Source organism: Lipophrys pholis (assembly GCF_963383615.2).
Source record: "Lipophrys pholis genome assembly, chromosome: 8".
NCBI lineage: Eukaryota > Metazoa > Chordata > Actinopteri > Blenniiformes > Blenniidae > Lipophrys > Lipophrys pholis.
In genome coordinates, this window is record NC_137630.1 from 17,864,515 (window position 1) to 17,889,858 (window position 25,344).

At 44.9% G+C, this 25,344-nt stretch overlaps 1 protein-coding gene across 1 annotated transcript in view; it reads right to left on the reverse strand.

Annotated features, from left to right (window-relative positions):
• Positions 1–4,749: 4,749 nt before the first annotated feature.
• LOC308113145 (IQ motif and SEC7 domain-containing protein 2-like) overlaps positions 4,750–25,344 on the reverse strand; it is a gene marked incomplete at both ends in the record, with an annotated part of 50,392 nt that continues 29,797 nt past the window's right edge. The window contains 16 exons of the mRNA XM_080469159.1: positions 4,750–5,976; positions 6,146–6,195; positions 7,784–7,987; positions 8,688–8,849; positions 9,544–9,643; positions 10,453–10,578; positions 10,825–10,964; positions 11,046–11,212; positions 11,291–11,413; positions 12,138–12,296; positions 12,612–13,523; positions 14,013–14,632; positions 15,078–15,173; positions 18,388–18,561; positions 18,737–18,904; positions 19,183–19,354. Of these exons, the coding sequence (XP_080325285.1) occupies positions 4,750–5,976; positions 6,146–6,195; positions 7,784–7,987; positions 8,688–8,849; positions 9,544–9,643; positions 10,453–10,578; positions 10,825–10,964; positions 11,046–11,212; positions 11,291–11,413; positions 12,138–12,296; positions 12,612–13,523; positions 14,013–14,632; positions 15,078–15,173; positions 18,388–18,561; positions 18,737–18,904; positions 19,183–19,354 (4,600 nt within the window). The remainder of the gene's footprint in view (positions 5,977–6,145; positions 6,196–7,783; positions 7,988–8,687; positions 8,850–9,543; positions 9,644–10,452; positions 10,579–10,824; positions 10,965–11,045; positions 11,213–11,290; positions 11,414–12,137; positions 12,297–12,611; positions 13,524–14,012; positions 14,633–15,077; positions 15,174–18,387; positions 18,562–18,736; positions 18,905–19,182; positions 19,355–25,344) is intronic.

Consider the following 25,344-nt stretch of genomic DNA (forward strand, 5'->3'; position numbering starts at 1 on the left):
TGTCTATATTATCACAAAAGAAAACAATTACTACTGAAATTTACCAAAATCTCAACACAAAATACGTTTTAATGATACCTTCTGGTGCAAAATACGGTGACGTCAAAAAACCTTGTCCGCTAGAAATTTGTTTATAAAAAAAAATAATCAACATTTTCTTTGAAATTTTCATCATTTGCTTTGTGGTTTGGCTGGATTGGAGCCTCTCGCAGGCTGGTTTTGGTCCACGGCCTTATGTTTGACACAAGTGATCTAACACTAACTTTTTGAAGAATATAGTTTGATAACAAGTTTCACACTGTGAACAAAGCTTAATAATAACAGACACAGATACAATCTGCACCTCTTCATCCCGTTCCCCATGTTCTCTTCATTGTTGTCCTGCTCCTGCAGGATCCGTTTCAGGCTTGTACTGCTGGGAGAACTATAATGCACTGAGCTTGTCTTCTTCTCACTCACTGTCATGTAGGACCTGCAGTGCACACTGGAAGTTTCTTATCTGTGATCTGATCTTCACAGCCGAGACTGTGCTCGGCCTCCTGAACACAAACTTGGAGGTGGTCCCACGTGAGGAGCTGAAAGCTCTGCCTCCTATTCTCCTTTCAGAAAACATGCTGCTTTAAGCTTTAAAACATAGGATGGAGCTGGCTCCTACTTTCAACAATTTAAACATAATTTACGTAGCATTTTCTTCATATTTGCCTATCCTATTTGTAGGATGCAGTGGGGAGCCATATATGGGCTCTTCGGCTCGTCTTGACGCGGGTCAAGAGTCTTGCTCAGGGACCCACGGTGGTGACCTGTCCGCTGTGGAATTCAAACTACTGCCCCCCAACTACCCCACTGAGTGACAGCCCTGTGAGCCAATATGAATAGAGCAGGAGATGATCTCTTATGAATGCAGGAGGCTTAATCTAAAATATGTAGCAGGTTTCAGGTTCTAAGAAAAAGGATTCCATCTTCTTTCTGAAACTTTCAGGTGGTTCATGGAAAATCTGATTAGATCACAGATTCATTGTGGGTGAACAATGACTCTCTGAGGGTCAAGGCCTTTAGAACAAATGAAAGCAAAGAAAACGGGACACGGTTTTTCATCCACAGAAAGACTTTTATATCTTAGAGCAATAAATATATCCACTTTTTATTTCTCTGCAGGTTCAAAAACAAAGTACAAGTCATAAATTTTCACATACACAGCTGAAATCTGCTTTTTAAAATAATCTGCCCTCTTCCCACACACGTTTCACACTGTACTGGAGCACTTTTGACTTTTGAAGTCTGTCTTAAATACACATTCACACAGAGCTGCTTCAGACAGAGCAGGAAAGTCCCGCCCTCCCCCCCCCCCCCCCCCCCCCCCCTCAGCTCAGGTGGGACCTCTTGCTCCTGCAGCGAGGCAGCGTTTCACTATCCATCTCACCAGGGACGTACATTCATGTTTATACTACAGCTGAGTGCAGAAACTGTGAGAAACATCACATGCAAACCAGAGAGAGCAGAGCCACATAGAGGAGGAAGAGAGACAGTGAGAGCACGTGTTCCACGGACCAGACATGCATCTGTGCACCCACAACACATCTGCAACATGTCTGTAACTCATCAGTAATTCATCTGTAACATGGTTGGTAACTCACCTGTAACATGTCGGTAAAATGTCTGAGATACTGTCGGTAACACGTCTGTTACATGTTTGTAACATATCTGTGATACATTAGTAATACTGTCTGTGCATGTCCGAAACATTTGCCACATGTCTGTAACTCATCTGTGCAAATATTGTGACACGTCTGTAACACGTCTGTAACATTGTATGTAATAACATCATTAACACGTCTGTAAAATCATCTGCATCCAGTCTGTCGTGTCTCTGTAACATAGCCATACAATTCATGTAACACGTCTGTAATATTATTGTAACTCTTTGATAATATGGCTGTATTATTGTCTGTCACACTTATGTAACACATTGGTAACAATTTGTTAACATTGTCAGAAAAATCGTCAGTAACATGTCATATTTGTAATATCATTTGTAACACGTGTATAACACTTAGGTAAGACTTCTGTAACATTGTAAGATGTCTGTAATATTGTCTGTAACGTGTTTGTAATATAATCTGTAACACTTCTGTAACATTGTGTGTAACATGTTTGTGATATCATCTGTAATGTGTGTGTAACACCTGCGTAACATGTTTGTATTATCTAACATTTTCTGAAATGTGTCTAACACTGGAACATGTCGATAATGTCTGTAACATTGATATTTTCTGTTTTGCACATGTAAAATTGCCTGTAACATAGCTGTAATCTTGTGGTATCATATGTAACATGTAAGGGAATACATCTACAGCAGTCTGTAATATGTCTTCAACAAATCTGCAGCTACGTATGTAACCTATCTGCAAGCTGTTTGTAACTTGACAGCAACCAGTCTCCAAAATGATTGTAACACATCTGTGACATTGTTCTTAACATGTCTGTTCTGCAATATGTCTAACATGTCAACAATATGTCTAAAATACGTTTTTCTAACGTGTTTCTAACAGATCTGAGCAAGATCTTCAACGTGTGGGAAGCATCTGTACCATGTCTTTAACATGTCCAGAACACACCGATAACACATCTCCACCACGTGTTAAAACAAATCTGCAACATATCTGTCACATGTCTGTCATATGTCTGTAACATTGTTTATTACACATCTGTAACATTATATGCTCCATGTCTGTAATTTGTCTTTATAACTTCTTTAGCATGTCTATATTTTTTCTGTAACATGGTTTGAAGCCCATCTGGGCTGCAACACGCCTGTAGCATTCTCTGTAACATGTTTGCATTGTCTCTAAAACATTGTACATCTGTATACGGCCAAGTCTGGAATATATCTGGGACACATCAGCAACATGTACATGTGATTCTTCTAACATGTTGGCAAAAAGTCTGCAACACATTTCTAACTTGTGAACATGTCTATAAAATGTCAAGTCTGTAACACTGTCAAAAACACATGAATGTCTGAATGCCTGTAACAGGTCCACAATATTTCTGCAACACATCTGTGACACATCTGCTGTAACATGGCAGCATTAATGTGTTTGCAGAAGTGTTTGTTTGTGTGTTTATTCGGAGAAGAGTTTGTGAGCTGAAGCGTTTGTCAGCTGTCTGTTAGTAGAAGTGTTGGTCAGTTGTTTGTTAGTAAAAGTGTTGGTCAGTTGCTAGTAGATGAGTGTGTGTTTTTAGTAAAGAAATGCTTGTGTTGTTTATTAGCAGAGGTGTTTGTATGTTGTGTTAGTAGAAGTGTGTTGTTAGCAGATGTGTTTGTGTTGCTAGTAGAAAGGTTTGTGTGTTGTTTGTTAGCAGAAGTGTTGCAGTGTGGGGAAGCAGGCATGTATTTGCTCCAACACGCGTGCGTGCGTGCGTGCGTGTGTGTGTGTGTGTGTGTGTGTGTGTGTGTGTGTGTGTGTGTGTGTGTGTGTGTGTGTGCGTGTGTGTGTGAGTGAGTGCAGACGTTGTGTGTTTGTACTAGAAAGGTGTTGGTTTTGTTGTGACCTCTAAAACAAGAAAGTTTTCATACTTTTGCAAAATGCTCAAACTCTTTCCACATCAGCACAGGAGCAAAGAAAAGAGGCTAAAAGTAGCAAACAGCCCACATAGTACAGTATGTTAGTAGAAGCTGTCACACAACAATACAGATCAGAGGATCTGAGCGCGGTCTGAAGCATCTCTGTGGTCCTCAGACCCAGAGCAGCAGGGGGTCCGAGGTGGCTCCCTGAAGGACTCCTCAGAGCGCACCCAACAGGCTATACAGGAGGACATCTACAGGGGGACCGATCATGCCCCACAGGGGTCTGTGTCCACGTCCAAAGGGGCCTCGCTTTACATGCAGACCACCATAGGAGAAGTTGCAAGAGCTTTTCACCAGCACCCAGAGATTCCAGAGTCTCAACGACTTTAGAGGTCTCATGACTTTCTTCAACTTTAGGGGTTTCAGGGGCTCGGAGCTCAGAGCTCGCAGAACTTTAAGTTCTGCAAGCTCTGCGAAACAGAAGAAAAGAGAAGTGCTGTCAGACACATAGTTCTCCTACAGAACCAGGTCCAGGTTCAGAACCAGGACCAGGTTTAGGAGTAGGTCCAGGTTAGAAGAAGGTCCAGGTTGAGAACCAGAACCAGGTTTAGAACCAGGTCCTGCTGTGACTTTGTGCTGATGAGGAGGAGGGAGATGAACGCCGAATATACAATTTTTGGTTTCCTTGGAAACATTCATTCATTTATTTATTGATTGATTCATACAATAATTAATTTGGTCATTGATTTCATTCATTCATTCATTCATACATTCATTCATTCCCTCAACTGTTTCAGGACTCACTTTACAAGAAATTTCAAACCTTCATTTCTCACCTGTTATAACAGGTACAGTGACATCGTCATCATCATCACATTCACCCTGTCTCCTTGACAAACTGCTCACCCTGTAGGAGCCTGAAGGCCTCTGTTAAAAAGTCAAAGTAGGATCTGAATGGCTTAGATAGGTTTGACAGGGGGGAAGTCTCTCCAGCAGGTAATTGTTCTACCTGTGGGGGAAGTGGATGTGGAAGTAGCAGAGACTCAGCAGGTTCCTCTGCCCCCCCCTCACTGCCCTCCTCCTCACCAGGCGGCCATGTTGATACACCTGAACCGGCCCCACCCCACCTACTCTCCTCCTCCCCCTCGACCGTACCACCACCCGGCGGCGCTTCTGCCTCCTTACACGACCGTGCTGATCCTGCTGACGGGCTTCGACTTGGCTCCGCCCCCCTGACCGCCCCCTGCCCCCGGGGGGAGGGGGGAGAGCGGGGCAGTGGATGGGGGCGGTAGGGGAGAGTGCGGTGGGGGAGGCGGAATGGAGGAGAGGGGCGGGTACTGCGGGGTGTAGGGCTGTGAGGCTGTCTGGCTGACGAGGCGGGCGGACGGTGTCTGTGGCGGAGGGGTGGAGAAGATGAAATGGGTGGCGGGGGATGCAGAGGGGGAGGGACTGAGGGGGGAGTGTGCGTGCGCGGCGTGGTTGTGTGAGTGTGTGTGAGCGTGTGGGTGCGGCTGAGAGTGAGAGATGGTCAGCGGGAGCTTGCCGCCAGTCCGCCCTGCTGCAGGGTGTGAGTGGTAAAGTCCGTGTGGTGTGGTGGGGGTGATGGGGGAACGTGGGGACAGTGGCGGTGGTGTGTTGAAGCCGGTCGCCATGTTGTAGCGTGGATGTGGCGTGGTAGCGTGCTGCAGCCATGGCTGGGTGTGAGGCAGCCCGCCGCCGGGCATAGCCGGGCGGCGCGGGGCGGAGAACCGATGCGACAGGGCCTGGTGCTGCGGCACACTCTGGACGTGGAAGCGGTGGTGGTGGTGGTAGGGTGGGGGAGGGGTCTGCTGTTGAGGATGCCCACTGACTCCGCCTCCTCCATTGTTGCCGTGGCAATACTGTGCATGCAGCGCCTGGAGCTTGGATGGACCTCCTCCAGGCCCGCCTGCCACGCCAGCCCCTCCCGAGTCCGATTGGCCGAGGTTGGCCGAGGGGGAGGGGCATGGGGAAGGGGAGGAGGGGTGGGGGATGGGTGGGGCGGGGGCGGGGTAGTGTGGGGGGGAAGATATCATCAGTGGACTCGGGGGACCCTGGGGAGGTGGAGACGTCATCGTCAGGGGACCAGGAACCTTCCCTCTGCGGCTGCCAAACAAGTTCCCCAGTAGGCCGCCGCCACTCGGGCCGCCGACCCCCGCTGTCCCTACTACGACCCCGACCGTACCCCCGCTCCCAATGTGGGAGGCGGTAACGCCCCCCTGGTTGTGACAGAGCCCCGGCCCACCCCCCACCCCTGTACCGGGGCTCTGAGTAGGGCGGTGTGGCCGGTAGGCTGCTGGAGATGTGGGGACCATTATGTGGCTGTAGGGCAGACCCCCAGCCATCAGGGGGCGCTGCTGGTGAGGCTGCGGGCTGCTGATAATGGAACCCTGAGAAAAGAAAAGAAATGTTATCACACACACACACACACGCGCACGCACGCACACACACACACACACACACACACACACACACACACACACACACACACACACACACACACACACACACACACACACACACACACACACACAATAAGACCCCTCCCACCAGACTTACTTCGATGGTACTGTCCAATGAGCCCACACTGTTCCTGCGCCCTCGCTTCCCTGTCAGCCAATTAGAGAATAGAGTGTTACAAAAGTGTTTACACAAGTGACTGAGACTGAATAATCATCAAACCTGAGAGAACATCAACACATCTACCTTCATCTACTCAACACATAGAGTTCCCTTTGTTACCTGATGTTAAAAAAAAGACCATAATACTTCCAACTGCAGTTCACAAAGTTGAACAGCGGATGGAGACAACTAACAACCTCACAGTAATTCATCTTCTCCGACTATCTCACAAGCCTGTAGGAGTCTGATCTGTCTCCGTCTCTGACAGTAACACCTGTTTATAAGGCTACATTAACAAAGTAGGTCTTAACACAATAGGATTATTTGCTAGAATTAGTTTATTTTGCCCGGTCGCCCAGATTACAATTATGCAACCATCATCACACTGTAGCGCATCACACGTCACACACCATGTTTGCTAAAATCTATGAGTTTTGCACCACAACAGAAACAAGAGAAACAATAGAATCAGCTATAGGTGCTTGATGCTGTTAAAAAGACACTTGTGGATGAGCACATTGGAGACGGATTATTAAACTGGAAGTAGCCAGTAGACTTCTGAGATGTTCGACACAGTTGGACTATGTGGGTGTGCTTGCATCATGCTACTGCAATTTAAAAATGGTAACAAAGGCTGTTTAATTCCATGTGTTATTAATACCTTATTCTTAGAGTAGAAAAATCACGACTCGATAGTATTGGGTCTGAAATGGGTCTGAAACACCCCCCCCCCCCCCAATTGTGAGCCTTGTAAAAGAGATTTCCTGTATTTATACAAATACAGTAAATATGTATCTTACACTCACTGACATGTGTACCAGATTAAAGTTTTTCTGTAAGCCGAGGCAATGAAACTATGATAAAATATTAAGATTGAACAAAGAACAAAGAGCTTCTGCAGTAACAATGGTCTTTAGTGGAGGAGTGCCTGTTACCTCCGGATGTGTTGTTTTGTGGTTTAAATATGATCATGATGTGCCTGGCCTCCTCCAACCATACACCTAAGTAGACATCTCACTGATTGCTGGAGCATGTCCAGCATTGCAGCAGCTGTATATTGGATGAGGACCAGTTTTCTGAGGAAGGAGGTCTTTAATGATTAATATAGCAATAATTCACAAAATTTTCTTGCTGCGAATATTAGCTATTTGGTTATGATCCAGGATGCTTAATGTTTATTAAAAATGTGTCCTTTCATAGTACATCTCTTCATGTGAACCATCTTAATCATATAAACACCGTGCTAATATGTTATCTGTCGAGGGCAGTCAATGAAGAGTCTACTTACATAAGTCTATGTCCTTCAATGCAGAATACTGAAAGCACCTCACTTCAGTGTTGTACAGGCCAGCTGCAATGCAGTGTGTGTGCATATGAATACTTTTGTAACCCACTGTATTTGAGGACCTTTAAAAAAAATTGCATATGGGTTACATATGGCCAAAAAAGTTCAATTACAACCACTTTTGCCTGCAATGTGAACGCAGCCCAGAAGTCTCATTGATATCAGAGTCTCAACTGTCTCAAAAAGTCTCAGCTGTTTCTGAATGTCTCACCCTTCTCTGACCGTCTCACCTGTCTCTGAGAGATCCCTGAGGGACGAGCTGAGGGCGGTCCGTTTCAGTCCATCTACAGATGCATATGTGTCGTCGAGGCTCGGCCTACCCAGAGTGCCGTTCACCACCTCAGACTTGAGCGGTCCTCCACCCATGTTGGCTCCAACCCCTGGCATACCAATGCCACTTGGACGCATCACACCTTTCTGTTTCTCTAGCTCAGCTACAAGGTAAAGGGGAACAGGGAGAAAATGTTAGAAAAATTATGTGAGGAACAAAGTGAGAAGAACCCCGCGAGGAACTGTGAGAGGAACTATGTAAATGACTATGATGGGAACCATGTGAGAAAACCTGTCAGGATTGATGAGTATAAGACAAGAGTATAACATGAGAGTGAATATACTGTATATATAATTGAAAATATTTCATTTCAATTCAATTCAATATGGCCGAAACTATCAAAAGCAGTATGATTAGAGGAACCATGAGAGGAACCGTGACAAAGGAACAAAAGAAGAGGAACCAAGTGAAGCATCATGACTATCACCATGACAGTGACTTTGAAAGGAACCAGTTGTGAAGGGCATGTGAGGAAACATGGGAATTACTGTGAGTGGAACCATGAATGCAACTATGTAAGAGGCCATGAGTGGAACCATGTGAGGGAGCATGTTGAAGTGTCATGAGTGGGATGTTGAGTGGAACCAGGTGAGGAACCGTGTAAAGGACAATGTGGAGCTCAAATCACTGATGGGTCATTTTTAAAAAATGTTCTGTGGATATTTTTGCCTGCAGTGTTCTGTAGATATCTCCTTGTAACCCCTGCGTTGGGTTAAGAGGAGCAGAAAGAGAGGGAGGTTGAAAGGGGCAGAAGGAGAAGGAGGTCAAGAGGAGTAGGACTACAAATCCAGGCAGCCGCTTACACTCCACACGGTATTTCTCCATGTCCTGCACCTCAGCGATGCTCTCTCGCAGGTCAGAGGTGAAGCGGGTTCGATCCTGCTGACTCGGAGCTGTGAAGACGATCAGAACCTTTCTCTCTCCTCCAGGATTCGCAGAGGTCAGCCGGATCCCGTGAGGGTAATCTAACCAACACAGAAAACAAAAATTTAAGAAATCTTGGTGTGACTGAGACAAAATTGCGGTTCAAATCAGATCATCGACTCAGGGTCATTTCTAAAATCAATGGTCTGTGCAGACTTTATATGGCCATTGTTAAATTCTTCATGGAATACAAACTGTATGAAACTCTGTTCCTTAGGCCCGGAATATAAGACAACTTCATTTCTTAAGATATTTTGACCAATATGACATCCCCAGAATCCCACCCCAACCTGCCAGGGGCAACAAGCATGAAAATACAACTGAATCATGGACATGTCTCTACATCCCATACATATTCCAACATGTAAACAGGGACTCAATATAGAGAAGGTACATATGAAGAGATTATAATAGAGAGGGCACACAAAGTTAACAACCTGAGTGTACATAGGTAGCACACACAGAGATACCAAAGAGTGAGCATAAAGAGTTAACATTCAGAGTGAATATAGAGGGAGAAGATCAGAGAGCCATGATCAGTCTCATGTGCATGTGTGAGTCTTCAGAGGTTAAAAATAGAGGAATGAGCAAAACCAACCAGAAGAAAGAAAACAAAGCGGAGACAGATGGAGAGAGCAGATGGACAAGGAGGGAAGGAAAGAGACAGAAAAGAGAAACAAAGGCAAGAAGAGAGGAGGGCTGAGAAGGAGGCGAGGAGGAGCAAGCAGCACTCACAGGTGTTCTGGAAGGTGTGAACCTGCATGTCAACCAGTGGAAAGGACTGTCTGAAACTGTAGGTCACAGAGGTCTTCTTCTTCTGGAAGATCTTCGTCACCTGAGGAGGGAGAAAGAGGAGGAGGTGGTGGAGGAAGAGGAGGAGGAGGAGAGGCTCTGTTTGTCCATATTGTGTTGTATTGATTTTCCATTGATTAGTTGATATTGGTATGTGTTGTTTTGTTGTGCTGAGGTTGTGTTAATGTTGTGTTACTGTGTGGTGTTAAAACTGTGTTGTAGTGTTGTGTTAATATTTTGGAGTTTATGTAGCGTTAATATTTTGTGTTGTCATTGTATAGTGCCAATTTTGAGTTGAACTGTCATTTTGAAGTTGTTTTAAAGTGTGATGTTGAAGTTGCGATGATATTGTGTTATTGATGTTGTGCTGTTCTAATTTTGTGTTGATGAGTTCTTTTGATATTGTTTTGTGTTGATCCTGTGTTAATTTCTTGTTGTTAATTGCATTAATGTGCCATTGGAATTTTGTGTTGCTGTGTTTTGTTGGTTTGTTTTGTGTTGGTGTGTTGATTTGTGCTGGTGTATTAATGTTGGGTTGTTTTATTTTGTTGATGTTTTGTTGTCTTGTTATTATGATGCATCGATATTGTGTGGTGTTGATGTTGTGTTGTTATGTTGTATTGAATAAATATTGGGTTGTTAATTTTGATGTTTTATTGTGTTATTGTTGTGTGGTGTCGAGGTTCATTCATGCTGACGTTTTGTTGCTGTCAAAGATGTTGTGATGTGTCATGTGTTATGTTAACATTTTGTGACGTTGTGCCGATTTGCTTGTGCCACGTTGTGTTGTTGATGTGTTGTTGTTTGTCATTGTGTTGTTGATGTGCTGTTGTTGCGGTGTAGTGTTGTTACCATCAGCAGGTCATTGAAAAGGAACACTTCTCTCTGATGGACGCCGCTCCTCTGAGCTCGGTTTGGATCAGGAACCTCAAATAACTGACAGCAACACACCAGCCTACGATGAGGCAGTGACAACACCTGCAAAACACGCAGAAAAAACACACACACACACACACACACACACACACACACACACACACACACACACACACACACACACACACACACACACACACACACACACACACACACACACACACACACACACACACACACACACACACACACACACACACACACACACACACACACACACACTCTCAGTGGTTCCCCCTGCTGTTTAACTTCTCCCTGGGTTATGAGGCGATTTTGTGATTTACTTACAGGCTTCTTTCCAACCACCATCCTCTCCACTGCCTGGACTTGAGATACATGGTCGTCATTGGTCCTCAGCTCCCATTTTTGGATCCTCCCATAGATTGACACCAGCAGGTCCCGAGGGATATCCTGCCCATTGTCAACACCTGTAGGACCATATTCATTCAGTCAGTCAGTCATTCAGTCGTTCAGTCAGCCTCTCTGCTCCTCATCCACACTGAGCTCACCCCTCAGATTCTTGATGAAGTCCTCCAGCTTCATCTTCCTCTCTGGCTTCACGTTGGGACTGTACATGTCCGTGTTGAGGAGGATGATGGCGAATGCCAGGATGAAGATGGTGTCTGGATTCTGGAACTGCCGGATCAGCACCGGGTTGCAAACGCAGTACCGCTGACTGCAGACAGAAACACAAACACTGAGGCTCACGTTCACCATCATCCTGTGGACCCCCGCCCTGCAGAGTCACACCCACCTAAAGGCCTCCACCAGCCGCTCCACCCGCTGAGCTTCACCCTGAACTTTGATCTGAGCCTGAAACTTCCTCAGAGCGTCGTCCAGATCCATCCCCGAGAAATCCATCTCATCCAGGACACAGCTGAGGACAGAGGCAGGGATCAGAGGGTGTGGGTGTGTGTGTGTGTGTGTATGTGTGTGTGTGTGTGTGTGTGTGTGTGTGTGTGTGTGTGTGTGTGTGTGTGTGTGTGTGTGTGTGTGTGTCTGAAAGTAACGGATCCTCTTGTTGGGTGGATGAACAGTTTGATGGGTGCAAGAATGTGGTTATGATGATGCCGTTTTTCAGCATTTATGTGAGTTTCAAATTATTTGAGTGTATCATATTGAAAGTTCATTATACTGACTTCATCATTCATTCTCCTGTAGTCTGTGCTCTTTCGCTCTAATGCAGTCTGGTTCCTAATGTGTCTTGTCATGTTTGTAATGCTTCACTGTCTCCTGCTGCTCATGTGCGGTTGTTGATTTTTTTTTTCTGTAAAAGAGAATGTGCTTTATATATTTAAAAAACTAAACCATTAAACTGTTTTATACTTTTTTTTTTTTTTTTCTGAGACTTCAGGGATAATGGTGTTATGACGAATGTGGTCCTCAGCAGGACAGTGTATGTGTGTGGTATTATAAATTGTTCAGTTCATAGAGAACATGGAGAACATGAGCATCCTCAAACTAACACACTGTTCCCATGGATGACCTCTGCTCTTAGTAAAGTCATGATGCTCCGCCTCCAACCAGCCAACCAATCACTGCGTCCCTCCGTTCAGTGACTAACAGCGAAGATACACCAGGGGGAGTCTTCACACACTTACTCCAGAACATCCTTGTTAAACTGCTGCCGGCTGCCCAGGAACTCCCCGATCATCTGCCGGCTCAGACCTTTCCGCTCGAGAATGAAGCGAGCAATGCCGACTGGTGTGTCGGACACAAAGCTCCTCTCGATGAGGTACTGGATCCCTTTCTCCGGCTTCCTAGACACACACACACACACACAGACACAGACACACACACACACACACACACACACACACACACACACACACACACACACACACACACACACACACACACACACACACACACACACACACACACACACACACACACACACAGGTGTTTCAGTGTTTGCTAGTGACTTCTACTGTCTCATTGTTTACATCTGCCAACATCTTCTGTTTGTAACATTTTAAGCAACAAGTTTAACATCAACAAGTTAAGCATCACCAGCATGTTTCTCATTCTCAATTTCAGCACGAGTGTGACCCCTCTGTGACGGGACTGCTCACTTGTTGAAGAGGTTGAGTCCGATACGGTACTGCCGCCTCTGCACCACGTCGTTATTGAAGGCGGGAGAGTCCCAGCTGTGGCGGCTCTCTCTCTGATAGGTCTGCTTCCCCAGGGTGGCGCCGGCCATCGGCTCCCGCAGGCTGTCGCGGGACGAAGAGCCGGAACTGCAGTTGTTGACGGTCGTGTCGTCGTTGGAGTTGGTGGTGGTGGAGTTGACGCTCTCGTTGTCTCCGTCGGAGCAGAGCAGGTGGTGGTGGTGGAGATGCGGATGGTGGTGCTGCTCCATGCTCTGAAGTGCCAGAGACGAGGACATCGGCGAGGTGGCGAGCGGTGGTGGCATTGAAGAGAGAGGGGTGAGGGGTGGTACTGGGGAGGGCAGAGGGGAGGCGGGAGGCTCTGGGTAGCCATGGGGGAGGTGGTGGTGGTGTTGGTGTTGGTGGTGCAAGTGGTGGTAGTGATGCTGGGTGAAGTGGTGTGGGTGGTGCATGTAAGGGCTGCCACCGTGGTGCATGTGCAGCGGTTGCGGTTGGCTGTACTGCGGATGATGGTGGAGCACAGTAGGCAGGTGGGGGATGGGTAAGGGGTGAGGGTGAGGGTGAGGGTGTGGGTGTGGGTGAGGGTGTGGGTGAGAGGGCAGAGTACGGGCGGAGGGAATCGGCAGTGGCACGTTTGCAGGGCTGCGGGTCTGACCCTGAGCTGTGGCCACCGATCGGCCGGCAGGTTTGTGTTTGATGGTGCCCTGTGGAGATTCCGCTTCGCTGCTTCCTCCTCCTCCTCCTCCTCCTACTCGCTCATCCTCTCCACTCTCACCGTCCCCTCCTCCACCTCCTCTTCTCTCCCTCTCGCCTCCTCGCTGCACCCCTGATGGATCCTGTTCGTACACAAGTCGCCCGATGGAGCCACGCTCCGACCTGAAGAGACGAGCAAACAGGAGATGAGAAGTCAAGCATGAGTGAGCAGCTGCTACTGAGACGGTGTGTGATAAATCCAACACACACTGAGAGAAAAGTAGCTCATCTACCAAATAAAAACACTTGAAATGGATTAAAAAACTCAGAGGCTTGTTTCTGAATATGACCGTAAAGTGTGTAAACACTTTTCCTGGTCCTAGGGTTTTGGGGAAGCTCCTCACTGCATAACAACGATCAACCTTTAAATTTCCTCCAAATGATGATGTGAGTGGATTAATGTAGTTTGATGTTAGCATGAGCAGCTGCCTCTGTAGTGATGACTTTACACTTAGTCGTGTTTTTGATATTAATTCTGATCAGAGATAAAAGAGGTTCATGTATAATCTACTGTAACTGCTGAGTGAAGACAACACCTACTGTGGCAGCTGAACATCCTCAACAATTACTGCACATGAAGGCCAGGTGGAGGTGGGCGGGGCTAAGACTAACCTGTCACTCATGTCCACAGAGCTGTCACTGGGTGGTTCGATGGTGAGGACAGGAAGGTGACCTCCTCCTCCGTCTGCTCCTCCTCCTCCTCCTCCTCCTCCTCCTCCCCCCCCTCCTGGCCTCCCTCTGTACTCCCCCCGACACTCCGTGCAGGGAGTGCTGCTCCTCCTGCTGCCAGTGCTGCCTCCCTCCGTCTCCCGGCTGTCCTCCCTCCCACTGGCTCCTCCGCGGCCTCCCCAGTACTCGGTGTCAGAGCTGGAAGGGGGTCGGGAGAGGGGTGAGGGTGGGAGACAGCCCTCGTCCATGTAGAGGGTGACGTCACTGAAGGAGGTGGTGGTGCTGTCCTCGTGCATCGCAGCACCTCCTCTCCCACCTCCTCCCACAGCGCGTCTGGAAGAGGCATTGGTGTTACGCCACGCGCATTGTCTGTATTCTTCCTCCTCGTCCTCATCTTCCTCCCCTTCCTCCTCCTCTTCCTCTTCTTCCTCCTCCTCCTCTTCATCCCCCTCCTCCTGGTCCTCCTCCTCATCATCGTCTCCTTCTCCTCCAACTTCTTGTGAGTCCTCTCGGACAGACTGGCAGGTGAGGGAGTCATCCATTGAGTCGGCCAAACATTTAACCTAGAAAACAAACATCACTAACTCACTCACAAATTCACTCAGTCACTAATTGACTGACTCACAAACTCAATAAGTTGGTCCTGTAATGATGAATGGCTTCTGCTGCTGTCTTTCAGTCTATTTCTTAATCCTCGGTTGAGGAGTAGCCATGTCTGGTTGTGATGGCAGTTACTGTTTGACAGTAACAAGGTAAAGCTGTGCTTGTAGTTGCTGTTTAACAGTAACTGGCTGTGGTGGTTTCATGGTAACTAGGAATGATTGTTGTAGTAGTTAATGTTCAATGGTAACCATGCCCGGTCAAGGGTGAATAGTAAATACTTTTAAGGGTAAATAGGCCAGGCTGTTGTAGTAAATATTTAACAGTAACCATGTTTCATTTTTGTAGCCGTTACTGTTCAACAATAACTTTGCTTCATTTTGGTAGTAGCTATGGTGGTGTGTTTACCTGTTTGGAGAAGGAGTCGTCCGTGTCTCCAGCATCGTCTGAGCCCTGCTGACCACCCGACTGCAGACCTTGCGGCTGGCGCTCATCAAACGAGTACTGCAGTGGGCAAGAAGTTCAGGTTAACTTGAAGGTTGAGATCAAGGTGAAGGTTAAACTTTATTTGAAGGTTTAGATTAGGTAAAAAATTTGTTCAACATTTTTAAGGTTAGAATTATGATTAAAGGCACAGTTTACTAGAAATTTTCAGATTATTGTTCAGGTTAACTTTATTAATAAGGTACAGATTATTTTAAAGGTTACAGTTATCTTTAAGTTATATATTCAGCATAAAGGTCCAGTTAACTTTAAAGTTCAGATTTAGGGTAAAGGCATAAAGTTAATTCAAAGTTTCAGAATCACAGTTGAGGTTAGAATTACCTTTACTGTTCATATTAATGAGGTCCAGATTAAGGTTACGGATAAATTGCGGGTAAATGTAAGATTCATATCAGTGTTGTCAATGTCAGACTAGAGTTAATGCCAAAGAGAAGATTAACTCAAAGGTATGCAGTATGGTATGAACGATCCCTTTTGCTTCTGAATGCTATCATGAAGGATCTCAGCTGTACTGAGACTAGTCTCCTACATCCTGGATGAGGGACATCCTGGTTCATCTACATTTAACATCTAATATATTTGTATGTGTATATGTTTGGTGTCTGCAACAAGAGTTACATATTTGCATGCAATCCCTTTGTAACTTCCTTGTTTGTTATGTTTATGGACACATTCACCTCATTAGAATAATTAAGATTCAAACTGGTGAAGCTGTGATTTGAGGTAAAATTATCTCCTACTCTGCTGACAAGAAAAGATTCACAAGCAGGAAAAGAGCTTGGGGAAAAATCAAATAGCTGAAAGGAAAATAAACAACAGAACCAAGCAATTACCTCTGGAGAAAACACAAATCACAACCAGGCAATACGCTATCAAAAGAAAGAGTTTACAAGTCAGATAAATTTCAAGCAAATCAAGTCCAACCAAACCACTTTTACCATAAATTATATTCACCTAGAGGAAAGCCTCATCTGGATGATATCCAGGCATAACAGAACACAGAAACATCTGAGACAGGCTGCTGAATATTAATGAATTCCAAAGCGCATCATAAAGTATGTCTGCAGGTGAAGCACCAAGTCCTGATGGCTTTTCTGCAATATTTGTAAAACATTATGGTCAGTCAGCCCCTCTCAAGGCCTTGACAATGATGAAAACTAATGAACATATGAAACCACAAATGACCAATCCTGCAAGGTCCATCACTTCCTTCCAGCTACTGCCCACTCCTACTAATAGTTTCCAACATCAAAATGAATTCCAAGTGACTTGTGTCCAGACTGGAGACAATAATTCAATTCCACTCTCACCCTTTGCTGTTCGCAATATTCACTGAACCACTGGCATGAACCATACATTAAAATCAAATAAAATCAAAGGCATCTGCATTACTATATCCAAACAGACAACAATTTGAATCAACAATAATGTTATACTTTATGACTCCATTTTTATTCACTCTCTTTAACTCTCTTATGTATTTGAAATGTGAAATTGCATTTCTCCCAGAAATCCAACAGCTAATCAAAGAGCATATAGAACTCAGAAAGGCTTGAATAGGTCAGGTATTTCCATCAAATTCGAACTCGAAAATGAGAGGAACAGCGATATCAATACACAAAACAATTCAATCTGAAGAAAAGACGGTCACATCAGACCCACAGTGTACTTAGTTATTGTCTTAGAAGTACTATCATGTGGTTTTTTGTTAATGTGTAGGCCTCAGACTAGGACAATTAAGAATTTATTGAGAAGACCTTATCAATAATAGTACAGATAGACTTCCACCATATCATTGCAGTTAGAGATTTGAATGGCACTGTGAATTCAAAATTGGACTGCTCCAGCCTTAAATCTGTGATGCCCTCTAAAAGAGCTAAATCACTAACACGTTTTATTGACCACGTAGGACGGATAAACTCTTGGAGTATTTCAAATCCACAAAACAATCTCCCTTCTTCTCCCCAGTTTAACACTCTAAGATTAGAATAGATTGTTTTCAATGATAGTGTCTCCTGTCCACTTGATTGGACCACTCGCATGTACCAGCAGACTCTCAAGTTTTACAAACTATCAAACATTATACTGGGCATGTACATCATGAAACCATGTCAGAATGGCTATTACTCCTGATCGAAGCACCCATTAGTCTTATACCAGATAAAACCGGATAAAGATCATTTGGGATGTGGCCAACTCTGAAGGCTTCCTTATTCAATAGTAATTGGATTTTACTGACGTAGCATTTTTTTAACTATTTTGAGCAGTCACAATGTGCTTTACATCATTAATCACATTCACCAATTCACACTCCGATGGAGGCATCTGCCGTGCTTAACCGTCTTACTCAACTCTTACTCGACACTTTGACATGTTGACAGGTGGAGATGGGGAATCAAACCTGCTAACTTCCGACTGGGAGACAACCGCTCTACCAAACGAGCCACTGCCGAATAGTGAAGCAAAGATCTTAGCAAAGGCCCTTGCCTCCCAACGAGGCATCACAATGCATAAAGTAATTTCTCCTAAAGGAGACCCGTCCGTCAACCTTCACAAACTCCTGTAAACAGTCGACACTTCTACATCAATCGTGGTCCACAAAGTTGTTGTCTCAATGTAAAGGGAATACCTGCTTACATGTCTTTTTGAAAAATCTGGTTATGGCCCTAACTTTATCTTGTGGATCAGACTTTTGTATACATTGATGAAAGCTTTCATAGTCACAAACAGCATGCAGGCCCAGTGCTTTGAGCTTTTAAGGGGTGTCCACTTAGTCAATTGCTATTTCCTTTAGCCATAGAACTTATCAAGCACTTATCAAGTGCTTTAACATCATCATCATCATCATCATCATCATCATCATCATCATCATCATCATCATCATCATCATCATCATCATCATCATTTCGGACTGGAAATCATGGGAATGGGATAGAATACAGATTATCCCTATTTACAGATGAGTTATAACGTTTTGAGTCCAATCCAAAATCTACTCATCAAATAAAATAACCAGAATTCACTAAATGTACAAAAGGTTTTCACCTGGTTAGCTTGGCATATGGCAGCCATGATATAGGTTGACTTTATACAATAAAATTGTGGTCATTCATTCTAAAATACGGTACATTAGAATAGTGACAGTACTGGTTATGTTAGCTATTCAGGCCACGCCACAGCTCTTATGCCAATGTATCTATGTGTGTGAGCTTACCTGGAGCCTCATATTGGAAAGGATGATGCGTCGGGTCATGCGGCTCTCTGAGGCTGAACTGCGGAGTCGCATGAAGTTCTTCTTCATGCGATACTGTCTGAACGCCGTCTGGATTGTCCTCGCTGCTCGTCGGGACACAAATTGCCCCCCATACTTTCTCTCCAACATCTCCACCTATCACAACAGACCACAGAGGGTCAGGGTGGGTTGTCACACATCATGAAGACTCTGCCCCCTGCTCCAATCATTCACATCTGCTGATGATCTGCTAGGTCTAGATTAGGAACCGAGGAGTCTCTAATAGATATATGGTGGATGGTCTCAGGGATCTGTATGAGACGTCTGATACCTTCTTGTCCTGGAGGTCCGTAGAGAGCTCATAGCTGTCAGAGAGGGCCTTGCAGCGTTTACTCTCCTCCTCCTCCTGCTTGCGGAGCGCCAGGCTGGCCGGCTGGTGTCTGCTGCGCTGAGCCCAGGCGAGGCTGGCCGGGCTGGGAGGAGTGATGGGGGAGCTGCCCTGCAGGAGAAGAGCAGAGGATGGAACAGTGAGGACCTTTTAGCTTGCTAATGCACATTGATGGCAGAGCTGTTGGAGCCCAGCAGACTGAACAACTGTTCCTAAAAGAGTGAAGACTGTGTAAATATAAATTGATAAAAAAAAGCCTTTACTTCCAGGTTGTAATTAAAGAGCTGAAAACTGACAACATTGTGTGTGTGTGTGTGTGTGTGTGTGTGTGTGTGTGTGTGTGTGTGTGTGTGTGTGTGTGTGTGTGTGTGCGTGTGTGGGTGTGTTACCTCGGTGTTTGTGTGGGACGCTCCTAGGGACCCGCTAGTGGAGGACGGAGGGCAGTAGGGGTCACAGGGGCTGGACAGTGGGCTGTTGCTATAGCGATGAAAGGGGAGAGGCTGAGCGAAGGACGAGTCAGAGAAAGTGAGAGTCTCCGGACACCGAGGGTCTCCCTCCACACTGAGGGGGAGAGTGAGTGAGAAGGAGAGAGAGGAAGGGGTGTGGGTGGGGGGATGGGGGGGTTAGTTATGTTCCTGTGTCAAAGTAGAATCACACAAACAATACACAGACCAAAACCACACTGTAGACCAAAGCAAACTGAACCAGGCCAGACCTGAATGAACTGCACCCAACCAGGCTAGATTACACCTGAGCAAACCTGACTGAACCCTGAACACTGAAGCAGAGCAAATTGGACTACACCAGACCAAACCAGACTAACTCACCAGACGTTTTCCCACCAGCACTGTTTGATCCGGACCTCAGTTCACTTGCATGTGAACTGAGGTCCGGTCTGCGGACAGTGTGAACGCGTCAGGGACTATCCAGTGGGTGTTCCAGAGGACAGAGTGAGAGGAAATGACATAGAGCGCAATGCATTTTGGGTAATAAACAAACGAAGCTACGAGCACGAATCCAAAGAAGCAGATGCAGAAAAAAAAACATGGAAAATATCTTGTGGGCACACAAGGAGTAGTGACGAAGAAGTAATGAGGAAGGAGCTCACTAATACCTGGTCTGAAGACTATGTATCACAGTTGCTTGTGGCTACCCATTGGTCACTAGCTGGCTAGAGGGGCAGGATTTCCGCTTTCGGTCCGGACCAGTCAATAAGCTGGGTTTCTACCTCGTCATGGTATTCTTCTGTCAGTGTGAAAGCAAATCAATCCCGAACCTAATCCTGAACCGAGTCCCTGGACTATCCTTGTGTGAAAGCACCATAAGGTGAACTAACCCTGTAAAACCAGACTGAGCATCACCAAAGTGGTCTGAAGCGCACTGAAGCAAAACAAACGGAACTGAACCTGTTTATTTTGGAGTTGGTTTGTATCACACCCCCACAGGGTCACATCACCTCATTCGTAGACCTGATAACAAACCAAACCTCAGTGCCTCCTTCCTGCTCCTCATGGCTGCAGCGCCTCCTTGAGGAGAACGTCTGCTGTTGTGGCTCCATGAGCTCAGTAAGAAGCAGCAACATCCTCCACCGTGTCCCAGAGTGCTGAGCAACAAGTCAGATGAGAATTAGCTTGCTCTTTGATTGGAGCACTGAGCCACATCCATTAGCAGTGCTCCCAGCTCGCATGACTCAACACTCCCACCTGCTCAGCAGCCAGTGAACGAAATGCCTCACTATTGGGGTGCATGGTTCGATTCCCACCTGCACCACTGAGTTTAGAAAGATCCTCTGCAGCACTGAGACCTGAAAACACCGACAGCCCAACACTGCCAGAAGATACAGGAGATGCATCAGAGAGACAAGGTTGAACTCCAGTCACGAACATCTGTCTGCACAGCTTGACTCAAATATCTTCACACAGCTCAGGTGACACTGAACCACTGAGACCAGCATGGCTTCTCACTCCCTCACATGTCTCACCAACACCATCAACAACAAGATGCTGCATCCAGCACTCTAGGCCTGATTTACTAAAGGTTTGTGAACGTAACAACGGGCACAAACCTGATATTGCACACACTTTAAGCTGAGCTACTAATGGGATTCGGTCTGATAGAGACACAAAAAAACACTCACAATTGATTTAAGTGGATTTGCCTGATTGACATGAAATAGCAGGCATGTGTTTGTTTATCATACAGATAAATTAATGTTATGTTTACACTACAATGCATACCTTCACCAATGCCACATTTGTCACCATGGAAACCAATGGATTACAAGGCTATTTGAGCCACCACACCACTTCTTCCATCATTTGTCATGGTCGTTTGAATTACTTCATGTTATCACTGCATGACACAGATGTACACACGTTTTACTGATTCTGTGTGATGCCCTGACCTTTGACCCTCAACTGCTAACCAGGGTAATAATGTCACTGCATTATGTGGCCTGTCAGATGATAATGAATTGAAAACTGAACATTTTGGCATTGGTTTGACATCAATCGGATTAAAACTGACCGCGTGATGACTGAAATCTTTAAATGGACAAGAAACCGGATGAGTCCTTCATCTTAGGCTATGAGAAGTTCATTTGACCTGTCTCTGTTCTATGATGAGATTTAAATCTGAAAAGGCTCACATACATCATTTGTGCATAAATGGTCGCATATCTGACTTGCAACAACTTTTTCTAGGATTTTAGAAATCAAGGGGAAGTTAGACATTAGCCTCTAACTTGCTAAAACACCAACTTTGATGCTCTAGTATTGATGCGGGAGAAAATGTATTTGAATATTTGAATTTTGAAATTCTGAAGCAACACCTGAGGACAACACAAAGAGCCGTATAGGCTGGAAGCTATATAACTTTAAATCAGGTTTTACATTTCTAATGTGCTTCATTGATCTGTGACCTCCGTGTGGAGTATGAGTTCCTCTAATAGTTTAAATAAGTCAGTGAAGATTTTTACAAAGACGTTATTGCTTAAAAGCTTAAAGGGATACAAGGCACCATACAGCTACGACGTTTGGTCAGTCCGTTTACAGAGCTGCAGAGAAATCTGAGGTTATTCTTGTTTTCCTTCTATTATGGGAGTTAAAGTGGAGCGAAGAGCTTTTCTTCATAGAATAATAAACTATCGCTAAAGGCAATATGAAACAATATGAGTTCGAGCTATCTTCTTCTGATTATTGCTTTCATCGTCAGAGGGACAATAGAATCAAATGTGGAGTGAAGTTAATCTGCTGCAACATCCACGTGAAAATTCACCTGATTGTGAAAACAACTCGTTTCCTCAGATCCAAAGATGGCACAGAAGCGAACATAGATGGATTCTTTCTTTTGATTTGTTCATCGCAATGACTGACAGATATCTTCTATGTTTCAATTTTCCAAAATGCTGTAAAGCCAGTTAATGTAAATTCAAACAATATCAGGAAGTGGTCTGACAACAGATGGTTGTGGAAAAATCTAATAATTTACCAGTCTCAATGCCATATGTGAGAACAAATTCAAAGGTGTGAATAAAATAATGAGTTGGTTTATCCACGTTTGGACAATGATGTCAAACATTGAACTAAATGTGATGTTGAGGATGCCATTGTCAACATCTACATGAATATCCCCACTGTGTTGACCTCATCTGAACTCGGTACTAAATTGGAGAGAACATGAGAATTCAGATAAAAACTCAAGAGTATGGAGCTGGAGGACAACTGGCTTCTGTATTTTACAATTGTAGTGCATGAGGCTCAGACTAAGACTTTCAAAGGATTTCAGGCAAATTTTTGCCTGGGACTGAGAATAAGACTTGAGTTATAGATGGATGCTGCTGTTCCTCCTCCACCATTTCCTCCTGGAATATGATAATTAATATGTGCAGTGGGGGTTGCTTCATTTAGGCTGAGATATTCAGAGATATTTCCCCAACACCTTATTCAATTGTTTATGTAACCTGCATCGTTTTCAGAATAGCATCTGGACAGGCAGCAGTTAAATGATGGTGGTGTCATTCCCACCAGTATAGATTAGGATCTTATATCCTTTTGTCCATCAGTTTCAAATAAAACTTCATGTTGCTCGCTCTGGCCCAAGATGATCTTAACTAAAGTTACTGGCATCTCTAACGTTTGGACAATGGAGTTTCCCAAAACAAGAGTGTTTTCCTGAGTGCGTTGCTGAGTGGGAAAGTCAGTAACAAACATGGATTGGTTGATGGTGAACCTCTGGCTGAGTACGACTGTTCCTTCATACAGTCATCAAACTGCCCAGGACCTGCAGGGAGACCGCTTACAAAACCACCATGGAGGACAAGTTTCTAAATCAGTGAGCCTCACCTTCGATGTTGGAAAACCTGCAACACATGATTGAGTGGCAGAAAGGTGGGGGAGAAAGCAGAGAAACCATCGCCAATGCTCAGCTAAGCGAGAGCATGAATTCAAACTTTGTGACTTTCCTTCACCAATACAACCGATCAGAGACGACTGTTCCCCAGCAGAACACATCGGGGGCAACTGTTCACAGTCAAAACCAATCAAAGACAACTGACCACAGTCAGACCAAACTGAGACATCCATTGAGAAAAAAACAATCAAAGAAAAGACGACCATACACACTGAAAACTATCCCAGGCTCAGTGTCAGAACCAATCAGACGTGCGTTCACAGACAAAGTCAAACAGAAAGTCAAAACAAAGGTGTCCATTCCGAAACAGAACCAAGCAGCTAACACCAGTCACATTAGAACGAATCAGAGATGACTGATCACAGTCAGAACCGATCCCAGACTGCCGTTCAGATATAGGACCTATCAGAGATGGACTTTCACACTCAAAACAAATCAGAGAGGTTTGTTTACAAACACAACCAATCAGACACAAGCGTTCACCACGGTTGAGTTTTCAAGTGACGTCTCTTATTGTTCTGAAGAGTTGAAGCGTTTGGTGCTGCACTGCTGACTGTAAGAGGCTAAAAACAGCCGAGAGGTGTGATAACACAGTGTGACTCTCTCTCTCTCTCTCCTTCTCTCTTCATGGGATGTTTTATCGGCACTGAGCCAGCTCATCACAGATCAGGAGAGAATGACCTCATGCAGACATTTAAAAACTGCTGGACTAGTGAAACAAAGTTAAACCGTTAAACCGGTCAAATACCTTTAAACCTGAGTGATTCTGCTCGGTTATCTCAGAGTTCCAAGCTTACAGAGTTCAGTTTACAGCTCACGTTTCAGCTCAGAGATTAAAACCAAACGTTTGCAGCTCAGTTCAAGCTTTAGTTTCACAGCAGTTTGCAGCGATGTGTTTATAGCTCATAGATTATGGGTCTGTTTAAATCTCAGTTAGAGCAGAATGGCTGCAGTTTAGTAGGAACAGCTCAGTGTTCACAGCTTAAAGTTTAGAGCTCAGTTTACAGGTCACAGATGTGCAGCTCACTGGTTAAAGTTCAGTGTAAAGGTTCAGCTCAGTGCGTACAAGTCAGCATTCATAACTATGAATATACAGCCCAGACTTTACAAGATCATCCTATACAGTTCATAGGTCAGCGGTTACTACTCAGGTTAAACATGAGTGCTGAAGTTAAATTTCAGAGTTGACAGCTCACTTGTTTATAAAAAGCACTATAGCAAGCTCTCACTTTACAGCTCAGTGTTTATGTCGGTGGACAGGTTAAGGTTGAGTTTAAAGCTCTGACTTTCAGTCTTTACAGCTAAAAGTTAAAAGGTCTGGATTTACCAATCAGCTTTGACATGAGAGTTTACAGTTTAAAGTTCAGTTTTTACAGTTCAGAGTTTAAAGCTGAGGTTACAGCTTAAAGTTTACAGCCGTGGATCATTGTTCTTCTTTGGCGGTTGTTTGTGGCATCTCTAAAATAAAACATGGAATGCACACATCATAACAATCCACCTGAATAAATCACCAGTAATGTATTTGTTATGTTACTCTTGGCATTTTATACCTACTGTGAAACCATCTTAAGTCTTTAAAATACAGAAGTGTTTCTGAATATTTGGACTCGTTTCAGGTGTGGTGAATGTTCATTTAAGGGTTGCCAGTGCTTTATTTTTTTTGTCCCCTTGTTCTGATGTCAGTGTTTTACCTCAAAATACAACTGCTGTGTTTGTACAGAGGGGTTGAAAATCATGAACCCTGTCATCATCTCCTAAATACTCCGAGGGAGTGTGGATTTATATATTGGGAGGTGTACTGAATGGCCTCAAAACCTAAAAGACTCCCAACACACAATATCAAATAAAATAGAAAAGAAATGGAGGAGCATCAGAAACAGGGCCTCTCTGACCAACAACACAAGATCACATTTAAGTGACGTCTTTTGAACATGGTCGAACACAGAGATACCATGTTACTGCATGTTCTCCCTGGGCTTGGCGTCATCATTCACACCCCAGGCTGTTCCCCCTCCAAAATTAGCAGGTATGAGGTAATGATGTAGCTTTACCACACACACACACACACACACACACACACACACACACACACACACACACACACACACACACACACACACACACACACACACACACACCTC